This window comes from Trachinotus anak, unplaced genomic scaffold (genome assembly GCF_046630095.1).
Source record: "Trachinotus anak isolate AG129_WGS33_773 ecotype Australia unplaced genomic scaffold, CSIRO_AGI_Tana_v1 ptg000028l, whole genome shotgun sequence".
NCBI classification, from domain to species: domain Eukaryota; kingdom Metazoa; phylum Chordata; class Actinopteri; order Carangiformes; family Carangidae; genus Trachinotus; species Trachinotus anak.
Window position 1 is genome coordinate 11,127,118 of NW_027273879.1, and position 15,060 is coordinate 11,142,177.

Consider the following 15,060-nt stretch of genomic DNA (forward strand, 5'->3'; position numbering starts at 1 on the left):
ACTTTGAAATCTCAAATGCTGCGAAAGAATTTAAAATTCAGTAACAAACTCACACAGATAAAATTGAAAACTGGTGAAGTGCTTCTTTAATTGAGGAAGAGTCTGTCAGTCAGTTCTAGTGACATTTCAAAGCCCATAATGTACAGTTCACACCTCATTTAACAAAACTCAGATCATTCTCCTGAGATCATCTGTGTGTGGAAGCTTACAGAAAGACACTTTATTAAAGCCGATGAAGCCATGACACGTTATATATAGTGTAGAGGTTAGTACAAAAATGTAAATAAAAATCTTAAGTAAGTGTACAGTAAAATTGTGAGACTTTAAGTATATATGTCGATAATAGGTTTTCAGCTTAAGTCCCTGTTTTCTTCACTCAGTGCAGAGATTATACAAAGCGAAATCACAAAATGCAGTCAAATCCGTATCTGAAAGAAGTACAGACCGACTGCCTCAGGTGTGGAGCAGGTAGAGAAATATTTGCAGTGTGTTGCTGAAAGATCTGAGTTATCCGTGGGGGGCACTAATGTCGGCTCATTTTTTTCATCCCACCCTGAAAAGAGCAGTTTGGAGAGATTTTAATTGCACATTTTCTTATTTAATACGTCATAAAACTGTCCTGAAATCCCACCTACCTCAACATGTTAGATGGTGTTGTAGTCGAGAGGCTTCCAGGCAAATCTCTGACAGTAGAACAAAGTCTGTGCAGAGCAGAGTGGTCACAGGTCAAAATGTGAGCACCAGTAAGCTAATAAACTCCACAACCTGATGGCCGTTTACTTACTCCACATTGGAGGGCCGTCTTCATGTCTCTGCACCTGTACGATGTCAAAGTGCACGGGTCTGAGAGAGGAAAAACAAGAGACGTTTGATTTGTTAATAGACAGAAGGTCAATTAATTTTGATAATTGATTAATTTATTTTTTTAGGATAACCAGTTGCTGGTTTCAGCTTCTAGAAAATGTGACCAAATGTGTTCAATTTTGTATCATTACATTTTTAACTCAAGTTAAAATCTGCTGTGAAAATGGCCTATATACCTTTGAGTTTCAGGATGATTGGCAGACAGTTTTTTTTTTTTTTGTTGGTTTTTTTTGGACATTTTACAGCCTCAGCAATGAATCAATTCATCACGAAAAAAATTCTTAGCCTCAGCTGCGGCCCTGCACACATCACTGAAGCAGACTGACCTACAACAGCAGCCTCCTGCCCTTTACACAGGTGGATGAGAGCGCAGATGGCCTGGGGCGTGGCATAGCGCAGGATTTCTTCCAGCACCGTCTTGCTAAACTTGCCAATGACGGCCTCACACTGGTCGCGGTAGGAGGAGGGCAAAATGTGACAGATCTCCTCCAGCAGCTTGATCACAGCAGCCTGTAAAATAGAGAACAAAATGAGCATGTGTCTGGACAGGATGCAGGAGAGATCGCTCTGACATACAAAATAAAAGTTGATTCGTGCAAAAAATCTAAAGTAAAATCTTCGTTGAAAATAGAAAAGTCTACAAAACAATCAGAGTAACCTTTTGATGCCATTAAGCTTTCATATCTTTGCAACATTCCTTACAACTGAAGTTCAGATAATCCTTTTGTCCGTAATAATTTATCAGGTTAATTCCTGGGTTTCTTCTCTCAGTGCAGGATATACAGTACAATGCAACATCACAAAAAGCAGAAAGAGGCAGGTAGAGAAATATTTGCAGTTTGATGTTGAAAGATGTGGGTCATCCACAAGGGCACTGGAGTTAACTCACATTAAATCCCACCCTGAAAAGAGCAGCTTAGAGATATTTTTATGGAAGAGGGCAAAATGTGTAGAGGAGGATGTAAAATGACAGTAACACGAGCTGGCACCCTGGGGTCTGAACTGTCAGCATTGTGGTCTGGTGGCATTTAAGTGTCTGTGTGCAGGACAAAAAGACACTCTGTCTGTTCTTGTGCACATTTGTTCCTTCGCTGCACCGAGTGTGTGACTCACCTCTGTCCTCTCTTTAGGCAGCAGGTCCTCCAGAGTCTTGATAAGGAAAATACAGAAGGAGCATTGTGTTGTGGGCAGCACCTGTTAGACAGACACAAACAGCAGAGGGAGTAAAGCACATGAAAAAGCTTCATAAATATTGTATTATTCTCATTGAATTGTGTTCCACTGTGTTGCACTGAACTGACATTTTCTTGTGTCGCAGCAGCCTGGAGGGCCTCCTTCACAAAATAGCGGAGCATCTTGTCCTGTTTGTCGCAGGAGCCACAGAGCCCGAGGATTTTGCAGATCTCCGCTGGTTTCTGCAGACAAAAACAGAGGTGTGTTGAGAATAGACCTCACAGACAGCAAAGCCTACCGAGCACACTGTTGCTACTTTAATGCTGATATTATTCTGGCAAACTGACACTTACTGCAACAGCAGTAATGAAGTTGATGGCCAGCGGAAACATCTTCTCCACCTCTTCTTTGCAGAGTTTGGCAGTACCAGGACCGGGCAGGTGGTCACACACACTTTCAATGCTGTTCATGATCTTTTTCTAGAATGAAGTGGTGACAAAAAGTCAGTTATTTCAGGAGAGGTGCAGCAATACCCCTCCCCTGTCCACCACAAGTAAAGGCCAGAAAACTGAAGCAATGTTTCATAAAGAGATGTGTGTTTTTTCCTAAATAATTGCTTTCTTTAGTCTTTTTTTTTCCTTTGGAGCTTTAAAGGCACATGACATTCAGAGGCTGTAAAACATGAAACAGGCAATTCAATAGTGGGCAGAGAATGTCATCTGGTATCTCCACGTCAGGTGCAATGCAAAGCCAGTTGCATCATGGTCAGTCAAAGGAAGAGACTTAGCTTTTACCTCTGAGACTAAAACAACCAGATATAAAAACATGTGAATTAACTAATGAGTGGTTAAACACTTGTAACTTATTGAAACTCAATTATTCTTTAACGATAATAGAGTTTTATTGTAATTGATTTTTAGTTTATTTATAAAATTTAAAACCACTTTCCATGACAGTGAAGCTGTCACAAGTTCCCGCTCCCTCACCTTTTAGCCAATCACAGACCTCTTCATCAACGGGCTTATTAACTGTTAATTAGCTAACCCAGCTTGGTCCTGAGAAACCGAAGAGATAGTTTTCACAGTTATGTCTCACCCTACAGAACAGAGTCACAAATCTGACGATGTAACTGAATTCAAAAGCCAAACACAAGCGTAGGCACTAGCTTTTTATTTATACAAGCTAAAAGATTGTTCACACACAAAATATAGGTTAAGGTGAGAGGCCAAGTGTCTTTCTTCTATGTTGCGGGAAATATACTGTAACCAAATTTATGTTTAGTCTCTTTGGGCTCAGACGGGACTCGAGGCTCCCCAGTGACCAGATCACGCTCAAAGAAAAGAGGATCTTTGAGGTAAAGTATGAAACAGAAACTCTCTATGAAATTTCATTTCAGTTTTCTTTAGGCATAGAAAACAGGAAGTGGCTTTGCACCAAAGAACATTCAAAGAATAGTTTCATACATAGTGGATTTAGCAAATCTGTCTGTTTCAGTGTGTCTGAGAATTTATTTTATGACTAATTGGTCATTGTGTGTTTGCATTTCACCAATGACTGATGGCGAATTATTTGCATCTCTGAGTGTGAAGAATGTGCTTCAACGGATAAAAGAACAGGTGGACAACGGCTTGAGGAATTTTTTTTTTTTTTTTTAAATGAAAACTATTCAGCCACAGATCTTATCAAGCATTTGAGAAAGCAGAGTGTGTATTTTAATCTTCACTTATGAATATGGCCATACTTATTTTATCAGTGAGCAAATATTAATCCTCCGGTATGTGTTTGCTATTTAGTCAACTATTACACTCACCTGGAGGTCTGCATTGGAGAGCAGGTCAGCAAGGAGTTCAAATATTTTGGTGCAGTCCTCGCAGACGTCCCCAGTCTGAGTATAAAGCCACACAAGTCACATAATGAAAATAAATTAATACCTTATACTGATTTACTCACTTACAAATATCAGTTGCCCATTCTAAGTTGCATGTGTTACAGTACATTTTACATTTTAACAGCGTTTCTTGTAGAAATTCATTTGTGGCTGCTTCAGTTCCACTTGATTCAAAACTGAAACATTAGAAAAATGTGAAAGTTTTGTAATTGAATCTTCTCGGAGTGGAAGTTTACCCAGAGACTTCCTGAATTTGAAGAAATTCAAATCTCAGTTCTCTCTGAAAAAGGTCAACACTGTTTTCTTGAACATGTCATTTGGTTTCTAATTTCATTGTGTGTGGTTTCAATTACTGCAGGCTTTCTCTTAAACACTGAACAATGGTTATATATATTGATATATATCTAAATGGACCATAATATACAATTTTAGCACACAAAATACAATATTTTCATAAACCATATGTAGGAATCATTTTCTAGACCCCTGGATATCTGTATAATTACATTAAGTTCCATCTTGAAATAATACTATTATTCGGTGTTCTTAATCAGTAGGATATACAGTATTACACACATCGCATTGCAAAAAAATCTGCTTTTTTAAATGTATATTTAATTTACATACTGTTTTGCATTCGAATATCAGAAGAAATGAAGAATCATCACTTACTACTCTCATGGCCTCTGGAACAATTTGCAAACCATCTGTATTTAGAGTTGAAGTCAGAGCTGCAGGAATGAATGTTCATCGTCACTGTCATTTATCTCATCGCCCAAGACTTTTTTAAATTTACACTTGAGGAATTAATTCATCGTCTTATTACAACTGACAAAATTTGCGGTCTTACCATCGCCTTGGAGCCCAATGGAGAGGAACAGCACTAATGCAAGCAAGGCCATCTTCTGTGAAGTTCAGGCTTTTAGTTGGATGTCTTCCCTCCTCAGATCTGTGCAGGGAACTGCAAGTGCAAGTATTTGTATTTGACATGGCCCACCTGCCCCACCAACCAGAATTTGAGAAAAGAAAAAAAAAAAACCTTCATGCATTTTTCAGCATAGCGGAACAATTTTTTTCTCTGTATCTTAATCTGCTAATATTAGTCAAGTTTCATACTCAGTTCCTCAAACCAAGGTGTGATCACTTGACATCCTATACTTGGAGGACTCGTGTTTACAGAGATACTGTTGATACATTTTAAACACACAATGCCTGCACTGTGTCAGATTACCCTATTGTTTGGTTAATTCTAAAAATGAAACCTGAGATTTATTCTGCTGTTTTATATGAAGGCCATTGTACATAACCAGCTCATCTCCAGGACAAACTGAGTTGTATCTCTGGACAAGGACTGTTAGCGTTATAGTGAAAAATTCACCTCTCCCTCACCTCTCCCTCTCTTTGAATCTATAATAGCCTACATTACCCTGTGCCCACACTCAAGCTAGTAATTGTTTCACACTGCTGACTGAACTTTAATCTCATTTTCTTGTCTGAGAAACAGTAATGGAAGAACATTTTTTAGGGATGGCAGTGCCAGCATTAGTCTGTTCAATGTCGGCCTACCATTTTGGACCAGGCTGAAATATCTCTGTGAACTGAAAGCCGTCTGCATATCAGCTGCAAATGTTCATGGTCCTACATACTTTCATGCATGAGCACCTGACCTTTCCTCTAGTGCCACCATCAGCTGAAAAGCTTTGACTCTGGGGATCCCCTGGCTGTAAATCTGTGAAGTTTTTACTTGTGTAATTTTGACTTGATTTGACTGCGCCCCATGACTGTTTTAGGATTTCACTTCTGCCTCAGTAGCTCTGCCATCAGCTCAGATGATTAAGTGTCTGCCACTGACTTTGTATTTAAACCTCTTTTCTTGTGACTTGAACTACTTCATTCTCTTTACCTGCTCTTTGTTCCACATGGGGCTTCCTGTTTGTGGTAAACAAACATTACTTAGTTCCATGTAGATAAGCCTCAGTCATGACCAAGGCACCTGATCTACCTGTTATGAAAAAAAAACGTCTAATGAAATTCAAACACAAATGCTGTTTGTCTTTTGTTCGATGTTTCTTTCGGTTCTTATCATGGGAGTAAGTTGCTTTGAGAAGATGCTTTGTTGTTCGACTTTTTTTTTTTTCAAACCGTGAAACACAACAGCACAATAGTTAAAGTTATGATTTATATATAGAGACTCAACTAGAAAGATAAAAATGAAACTTCACAAACTGATGTTGGCATAGCTAAAGTTAATAAAGTCTCAAAAACTAAAATGCAGAATAGACATTAGCACAAATTAATACTCACATAAAAATATAATGTTAAAAAGTAATGTATACAAAATATCCAATATTGTCATACAATCCCGTTGAAAGTCAACAGGATGAAACATAATTATACAGGACATATAGGATCCTACTCGAACTGATTATTCATATCCTCTTGAAGAAAATGATTAATAACTGCAAAATATTTTTCATGCAAGAATGTCAAACACTCACTGAGTTCAGCTTCTCAAATGTCCTGCTTAACATCATTGTACTATACACTGATTACCTTTGGGTAATCAATTAAAAAAATGTTGATCAGACAATTTTGAGGACACAAGTAGCTCACAAGTCCATCCACCAGTTACACGATATGTTTTTCAATTATGTTCTCACACTTATTTTGAACACTGGTGGGGAAAACAATGAAAAACCTCCAGCACATAAATCACAGCAAGTCTGTTGAGGAGCAGGACATAGAATCAAGATTAAAGTGAGCTTGCATGTTTTTCACTTCTTCAGCAGTACTGTCTGTGTCTCCGTGCAGGACAAAGAGATAGTGTTTTTTTATTTGTGTGTATGTGTAATCCTTCCCTGGAGGAGTGTGACTCCCCTCAGGTCACCACAGCTATGATAATCGTTTGGCAGAGGGTGCACGTGGGCAGACAGAAACAGCAGGGGGAGTCAAGCACAAGGAAATCAAACTGGGACTTTCTCATGGCTTCTATTGTTCTTTTCAAATGTTTCCATCCAAGTTGTACTTGACATTTTTACTTGTCATGTTAGCCTCAGAGTCACGTTGGGCAATTCCTCTCCTACCAAACCTCTTGAGACTGGGGGTCATCTTTCACTAAGTATTTGGATATACAAACTCTCATTCATAGTGCCATATCAGCTCACTCCCACCTCCTGGCCGGGTGCATGCCAAACATGCTGGTCGCCTGATTTGTTTCGGTTTCATCTGACAAAGAAACATTTTGCCAACATTCATCGAGGTTGTCTTCATGTTCTTTGGCAAAGCAGTTTTGAGCTGCTTCGTGCAAAATGGTTTTCTCTCTGGGCTTGGTCTGCAGAGGTTGTTGACTACAGATTATCCTTGTGCCAAGTTAAAAGCATTGTTTGATGATGGTAGTGTGGCTTTTCCTGCTGACACCTTTCTGCTTATGTTCAGTAGTCCTCTGATGCTCTTATAACCTCTTCCATCTTTATGAAATCTGACTCTGGTTTCTCACGTTCTGCCAGTTCCTTACTACGTATAGCCATATTGCGTTCGACACAACCCAGACCAAAATTGAGGAAGCTGTGGTGCGTAGAGTTTGTTTTTTTTCACCTTGTTCATGCATTTGTCCTTAATTGGACATCACAGGCTTTTTTTTCCATTGAGGTTGTGCTTTTATTCTCAGTGCATCTATCAAACCTGTTTGTCTTGAATTACACATAAGATCAAATGCCCTGCGCTTTAACTAAAAAAAAAAAATACAATTATTGTTCGATGTTTCCATGAAGTGATATTGCACAGGAGTGTACACAGTTTTGTTGGATTCTCCGTATTACTGATAACAAAGGGCCATCATCTGAGACTGAATGTTTTCTAGGTTACCCTGTTCCATAAACTTGAAATGTTGTTACAGGGTCACTTCATCTATTACAAAAAAGCAAGTTTTTTACACTTATCCCAGCTGGTTTAAAGCCAAGCAGAGGCTTGGTTTTTATATGTCAAGGTTTTGAGATGTCCCTCATCCTGTACACTGCATGTGAATGAAGTTCATCTGTGTGTTTCGAACAAAGTATTCACAGGAAGGTGTGATAACACTGAATAACTCAAACTGTTATTGCCTACATTTTTTATAATATCATAAATTAATATTAATACATGGAATACAAGGTAAACAAATATATTTATGAATATATAATAAATTAAGGTGTTATGTCATTCACTTTTTGTTGTTGCCTTGTGAAGCACTTTGTTATCAAAACTGCGACTTGTTAAAGCCAGAGATGTAGTTATAGTCACCAAAATAAAGGTGAAGCTAGGCTGTAAGATGTCTTGCAATAACGATGTACCACCCAAAGTTATTAAGTAATATAAATGAGATTTCCTGCTTCTTTATGTTCCTGGGCAGATTTACAGACCAGTGGAAAGAGGATCTTTAAGGTCAGATGAGCAACAACAACTTTTTTACAGTATCTTAGCACCAACAGAGGAAGAGGCCCCACCATCACTGTGTGTGCCTTTGTTTTTTTTACATATATGAGATGCGTCATGAAGGTGTTGCATGCATCAGATACATTTGTAAGTTGCACTATTCTTTCAATATGTATCTTTTAAGAGTAAACTCTCACATGCATCAGTGTCACTGAAATCAAAATGGAAGCATTAGAAATAATGTTTTCCAAACCAAATGTTGAAGTCACTTTACATTTCAGTGGTTTGGAGTGCGTTTTTCCCCATTCTTCCAACTGCTAATTCACAACATTTCAGAAGAAAGACTATATATTTTACTCCACTACATTTAATTATCAGACGTATTTACCAGCTAATTTTCAAATTCAATTTAAATATTTAATGTACAAACATATGATCAGTTTCTACTACATGATGCATCATTACAGATTAATATACATAGTACCCAACAGTATTTAGAGTTTGCATCAAAACATTTACTTTTTTTTATATATGTGCAACAATGAAGCACTTCACTGTTTATCAAGTGTAGATAACCGGTCGATTACATCTCCTGTTTCATGGTGCAGAACATGAACATAAGCTGCTGTAACTTTTATTCCTAATTGGGGGAAAACAACCACCTTAATAAATCAGTTTTAAACAGTTTTTAAAAGAAATGAAATACTCAAAAAGAAACTTAGAAAAAACTGGCCCATGGTTGAATATAAATGCTGACCCCTGCTGCACTGTATCTGTAAATGTAACAGTAGGACCATGAAACTTTGATTTTCACACACTCCTAACATCATGTTACACCATCTTTGATCTGCTCAGAGAGATTCCTATTGTTTCAAACCTTCAGGCTCGTTCAGGCATTCTCCTCCCATGCAAACAAAGTCTTGGCACATCACCAAACCATTTAAAATCTTTTTTCCTTGACTTCATGTAAAACTTCATTCCTTGAGCTTGCTCAGCCTGATCTGCTTTATGGCCCTTCCCTGTTTGTGATGTCTCTTGCTTTACCTGTAGCTTCTTTTTTTATGTCACCATACATTATTTAGTCTTTTTCTATGTGGTTATGTAGCTGTCATCTGCAGCACAACCTTCACCGCAATCATGCTGCACGCTACTGTCCTGAAGAAACTGGTCTGTTTAGTCATCAGAAGGGTTTTCTGTGTGTTTTCTATACATATCCAATCTGAGAACTTCTCCTTTTTGAGTTTTTATTGGACAAGTTGTTCTAGCCTGAATCCAGAAAGGTTAATCTGTATTTTTGTTTTTCTGCCTGGGCTGTTGCTAACATTAGGAGCACTGCGGTCATCTCCTCTGTATTTTAGGAACTGTGGATTTTCTTGTAACCTTGTACTCTGAATGATAAGTGGTGGTGGATATGAGATGTGGAAATATTCTGCCGGGATATTTGTCATTTGACCTTTAGGCCTCAGCTTTAGTACATCATATCCTGTGCTATATGGTTTTGGTTGAAAGAAAATAGTGATTAATAAAATGAAAATGTACATTTTTGTGTAATTTACATTGAAATATAAGCCCTTTAATCACAGTTACAGTAAGCATGTTGGTTCGTCTCATAAGTGGTTAGACTCACAAGCCACATGTAGGAACAGTGTTATTAAAATCCTGGCTGCGACCCCCTTTTTTCAGTAATTCAGACAGTTCTGGTGAAGTTTCCCACACTGGAAAACAAAGTGTGGAGGACATGGACACAGCTTTACAGGCTATTGTAAGTCAACTTATGGGAAAAACAAGTTTTAAATTGCATATAAACTGGCAACCACTACTACCACATCATGCTTTTGCCAAGTTTTACACTGTCCTAAATCAAGCTGCTCTGCCACATGCATTTTACACCTGTTAAAACCTGGTACCCAGCTTCATCCACTGATCCAGCTTAGTACCATCTCAACTGTCACACAGCTTCCATCATGTTCCACCAGCTGGTTGGAGCCAATCCCAGCTGCCGTTGCCATTTCTCAACAGGTCACCAGTCTATCTAGGGCTGACACATAGAGACAAACAGCCACACACACTCACTCATACTCACCCGCACACATTCAAAGCCATGTGAAATGCAGGATTTGGCGGTTCTCACATCTTTAATAATTACATTTTGACAGTAAAATAAAAAGGAGAAGTCGTGTTAAGTCATAATTTGCTGTTGCATACAGGACTGGCAGAGGTACTGATGAAAACAGCAGTGAGAACACACATGGAGTGCAAAATTTATAAGTCATGGTATGACACATCCTGACCATCAGCAGAGTTACCTCTCAACATCACCAGGCTCAATATGAATGGCTTTGGTTAGGAGGGAAGGTTAGGTGCAGATGCTGATGCTGATGAATTTTAGCTTGAAATGTTCGGGACAGACTGAAAGAGACCAGCATTGACTGGGGCTGGAGGGAAGTACTCTAAGCTTTTACTCAGCAATACCATGGCATAGAAATACTCAAATGTTACTTCAGTAAAAGCATAAAAAATAATAGCATCAAACTATGCTTAAAGTACTAAAAGTAAAATTACTCATTATGCAGAATGGTCCATTTCAGAATAATTTGTAATTTGTCAATACACTGTAATCATTGATGCATTACTCATTACTGTATATAATCACTTTAATGTTGCAGCTGATAAAGGTGGGGCTAATTTTTTAACTACCAAATAAAAAAATGAGAGCAACACTTATCTTCAACCCTAGTACAAGGGTTGAAGATAAGTTTATTTGAGTAGAATATTCTTTATATATTATGGTCTTGTTTTTGTGGGGTTTTCCATTGCATGATAATAGCTTTACTGACATTGTTACAAATAGTTATCTTAGGTGTGATCACTGAGTTCTTGCCAGTGATTGTTACAAACCCAGGCAGAAAACCAAAAGCAATGTCTGTCTTGCCACATTGTTTTCTTGTTCCACTCAAATGATTTTATGTTTTGTTTCCTGAGAAGCTTTTTGTTCTGACTAATGTGCCCCTGCTGCTCAGTCATTGTATTCACACTCAGGCCTGTCAGTTTTTTTTCAGTGGAGGACCATAAACTTTAAAGCTAAGAAATCACAGTTTCTGATTATTGAACCTGCTTATTAAATCTTAAACTTATCTAATCTTTGATATGTTAACATTCAGTAGTTGTTTTTAAATTTTCAGTATATTTAACACATTTACCTAACTGTAGGCCATGTATAATGCTATGTTTACTACTTTAGAATACGTACACAGCATCCAGAGCAGTCCAAAAGTCTAAGATCTATTTTAACTGAACAGGAAAGTGGTCTACCTTTTATAATGTTTTCCACTGTGTATTGTATTACTTCCCAAACATGACTCTTGACTTATCTTTATGACCAGTTTATGGTAGAGTAACTGTGTCATTCCTGTAATTCAAATCTGCAGCAGGTCTGATATTGGGTCTGCTTGCTTTGCTTCCATGCACACACTCCTGTTTTTTGGATATGAATATAAGCCCTTTAGTCACAGTTACAGTAAGCGTATTGGTTAGTCTCATAACTAGTTAGACTAATAAGCCACGTGTAGGAATCAGTGTTATTAAAATCCTGGCTGTGACCCTTTTTTCAGTAATTCACATAGTTATGGTGCAGTTTCCCAGGCTGGAAAACAAAGTGTGGAGGACATCAGTACAGCTTTACAGGTTATTGTAAGTCAACTTGCAGAAAAAACAAGTTTTAAGTTGCAGATAAGCTAGAAACTGCTACTGCCACTTTAGTGTCAAGCTACCACTTTAATGCCTTTGCCAAATTTGTGGTCTTCCTCTTAATGACGTCCACTGCGTATTGTGTTGTTTTCCAAACGTGACTCCTGACTTATCTTTATTATCAGTAATTCATGGTGGAGTAAGTGTGTCATTCCAGTAACTCAAATCTGCAGCAGGTCTCAAATGTGTGCTGACCTGGAATTGTGTGTCATTCATAGACATAAACCAGCTGGAGGTGTGGAGGATTGATCTTTATGTTGCCTTGTTACAAAATAAAACTGTATTTCCTGTTGAGCATACTGTGAGGTGAGCGGGCTATGGCACACTACAAGGGGAAGTGCAAACAGACTCAAGGGGTGCTGACTAACGGAGGGTAATAATACAAATCAGTGGCACTGTGTCTACATGCTGTTGAGAGATTCCTGGTGTCACAACAGCCATGAGGGAATGATAATAGGCGAGATTCCATGACACATTATGACTTTTTTTTTTTACACCCTCACTGTCTTCTCATTTTTCAAGGTGGTGTTTTTGTCTTTCCATCACCTTATCTTGTGAAATCACTTTGGCATTATGCACATAGCTGCTTCCTCCTTACTCAGAATTTGCAACACAGTCTGCAAGTTTAAGAACAAGGTGAATGAGGTGCCTTTTTTTTTTTTTTCTTTGCCAAATGTAATTCACCTACAACAAGGCCTTTTTGTTTGTGCAGATCTAAACTGCGCTGATGACCATTAATCACCACAAAATAAATAAATAAATAAATAGAAATGATCCAAGCTTTAACAGGTAAAGCTGCCAAAGAAACATTATCTGGTCTAATCTTTGCTGCATGTTCTTATTGGACCAAGATTCCTGACATTAAATGAAGTCTGTGCTGTGTGTGTGGTAGGAATGCATGTTGAAAAGCAGATACTGAGGTGTTAAAAAGGCCATTGAGTTGTAGAACATCTGGACATGCTCAGTGCAGTATCAGTGCTGTCAGTGAGAGTAATACAGGTTGTATACCATGAGTGATTAAGTATCCCCCTCGATTCCAAGTAAAATGTGCTTTTGGTCGTAATTTCTGTTGAAATAACAAAAAAAAAAAAAAAAGCAAATAGTGCAAAAATGAGAAACAAACCAACCCCATGCAAAACACAACCCACGCAAACAATATATCTGCATATCTCACTTTGAACATGTATCTACTTCTCACCAGAGGTCATTAAATAATTATATCAAGTATAAAAAATATAAAATATCATATATATATATATATATAATATCATAATGAAATATGTACATTCTACATACACCTGCGTGTGTAGATTGAGTAACCAGTCTGTACTGTTTAGATTGTGTTTACAGTAACTTTTATATTTCCCAATTGCTCATTCATCAGGAAAAAAAATCCAAAAATAACCCTTTGTGTAGTCAAGGATGAAATCTTCCTAAATGTTCTCACTTCAAAACTGAAATGGAGAAGAACTCAGACAACAGTGTAAGTATATCGGTATTTATATGTAACAAAAACAACCATGACCAGTCCCTCAAACCCATAGCGTAACTACGAAGTGAAAATACTGAGGCCATGGGACACTGTGGTGAGGTGGGGCTGGGGAAAGTTGAGATATGTTCTTCTTTGTTATTGTAATTTAGGAATTTATTTGAAAAAAATGTGTAATTTAATGAGTATAAAGGCTTTGCACACAGTTTATCTCCAGATTAGGCTTCCTCTTTGAAATTTTGAAACTATCATGTTCCTCAAAATGGCTTATAGTTTAGCAAGAGAAGACTAAAATACCTCTGTTCCTCACCTAACAATAATAATACATGACATGCTGTTAATGTCATTAATAACATTTCTTTCCGTGCGTCTGCGATAACACCACATGCCAGTGAAGATTATGAACTGCTTGAACGAGTTGCCAGTTCTAAGAAGAACTACTACATGTTTTCAGAGTGAAACTGAAACACTCCTGACCTGTTTGTGCCAACTCGAGTTCATATTTGCAAACCTGTAATTTCCCTGTAACTGCAGTGAAGCGAACTCAGACAAGGAGTCTATCAAATGAGAAAGTAACTTTTTCTCTCTGCCCTGCTTATTGTCCACTCTGTCTAGTTTTTTCTAGACATGGACGTTCGTTGCAGAGCAGACGACATTTAGTGCCAGTTTGTATTTATTAGACCATTATTCATAAAGCCTTCAGTTTTGCACATGGTTGGACACATAAGCTCCTGCGCTTGTTCTCTATCTTTTTACATAAATTCAAAAAATGTGGTTCAATAAAATTGCACGACACTGATGAGTAATAGGATATGATTTCCTGGAGGTTGTAAACGCCTTTCATCATAATGAGTCTTGGGAAGGATGCCTTGAATGATTGTCTCCAGTACCAAGTGCACTGCTTCCTTATTCCTTATTATGTTTGTATTATTCAACTTTGTGTACAAAGTTTTTGTTATCATACATGGTTTAAATGACTCACTGACCTATTGTCTAAAACAGCTCTGCTTCCTGGATCATCAACAGCATTGGGCAATGTATAGGCTCTAATTGACGCAGGAAAGATTCTTAAAACCTGCTGTTTTTCCCTTTTGATCTGATATTAATGGTGAAATGTTTCTGCTTCAGAACATGCATAATCGTTACTTGATTGTAAAAGCAGAATTTCTCAAGAGCGTGCTCTCACCAAATACACACACACACAAAAAGACGATTCTATAACCAACCAACTGGTGAAATGTGACTTCTTGCTAAACCCTGAGCTTGACTAACAACTTTCTTCAAAGAGGGAACTGCACAGGACTAGTGCAATTCCCCTGTGGATGTTGCAAACACAATGAGGTGCTGACAGAAAAGTGACCTTTTATTTTGACAGCAAACTGACGCTCATTCAAAGCAATGAGAAATGAGTGATTAGAAATAGTCTATTCTTATCAGGATGCATCACTTAAGGCAAACACATATTCACTCTTTATATTGCGTCTGCGTT

General features: G+C 37.9%; 1 protein-coding gene across 1 annotated transcript; it reads right to left on the minus strand.

Moving 5' to 3' along the window:
* Positions 1-68: 68 nt before the first annotated feature.
* On the minus strand, positions 69-4,905 carry LOC139611402 (prosaposin). The gene is made up of 10 exons (XM_071466078.1): positions 4,776-4,905; positions 4,598-4,656; positions 3,848-3,922; positions 2,391-2,516; positions 2,166-2,279; positions 1,978-2,058; positions 1,191-1,374; positions 785-843; positions 636-701; positions 69-553 (listed from the first exon to the last, which is right to left on the minus strand). The coding sequence occupies exons 1-9, from the start codon at positions 4,825-4,827 to the stop codon at positions 645-647; spliced, it is 807 nt and encodes a 268-aa protein (XP_071322179.1). The 5' UTR covers positions 4,828-4,905; the 3' UTR covers positions 69-553; positions 636-644.
* Between the last annotated feature and the right edge of the window lie 10,155 nt (positions 4,906-15,060).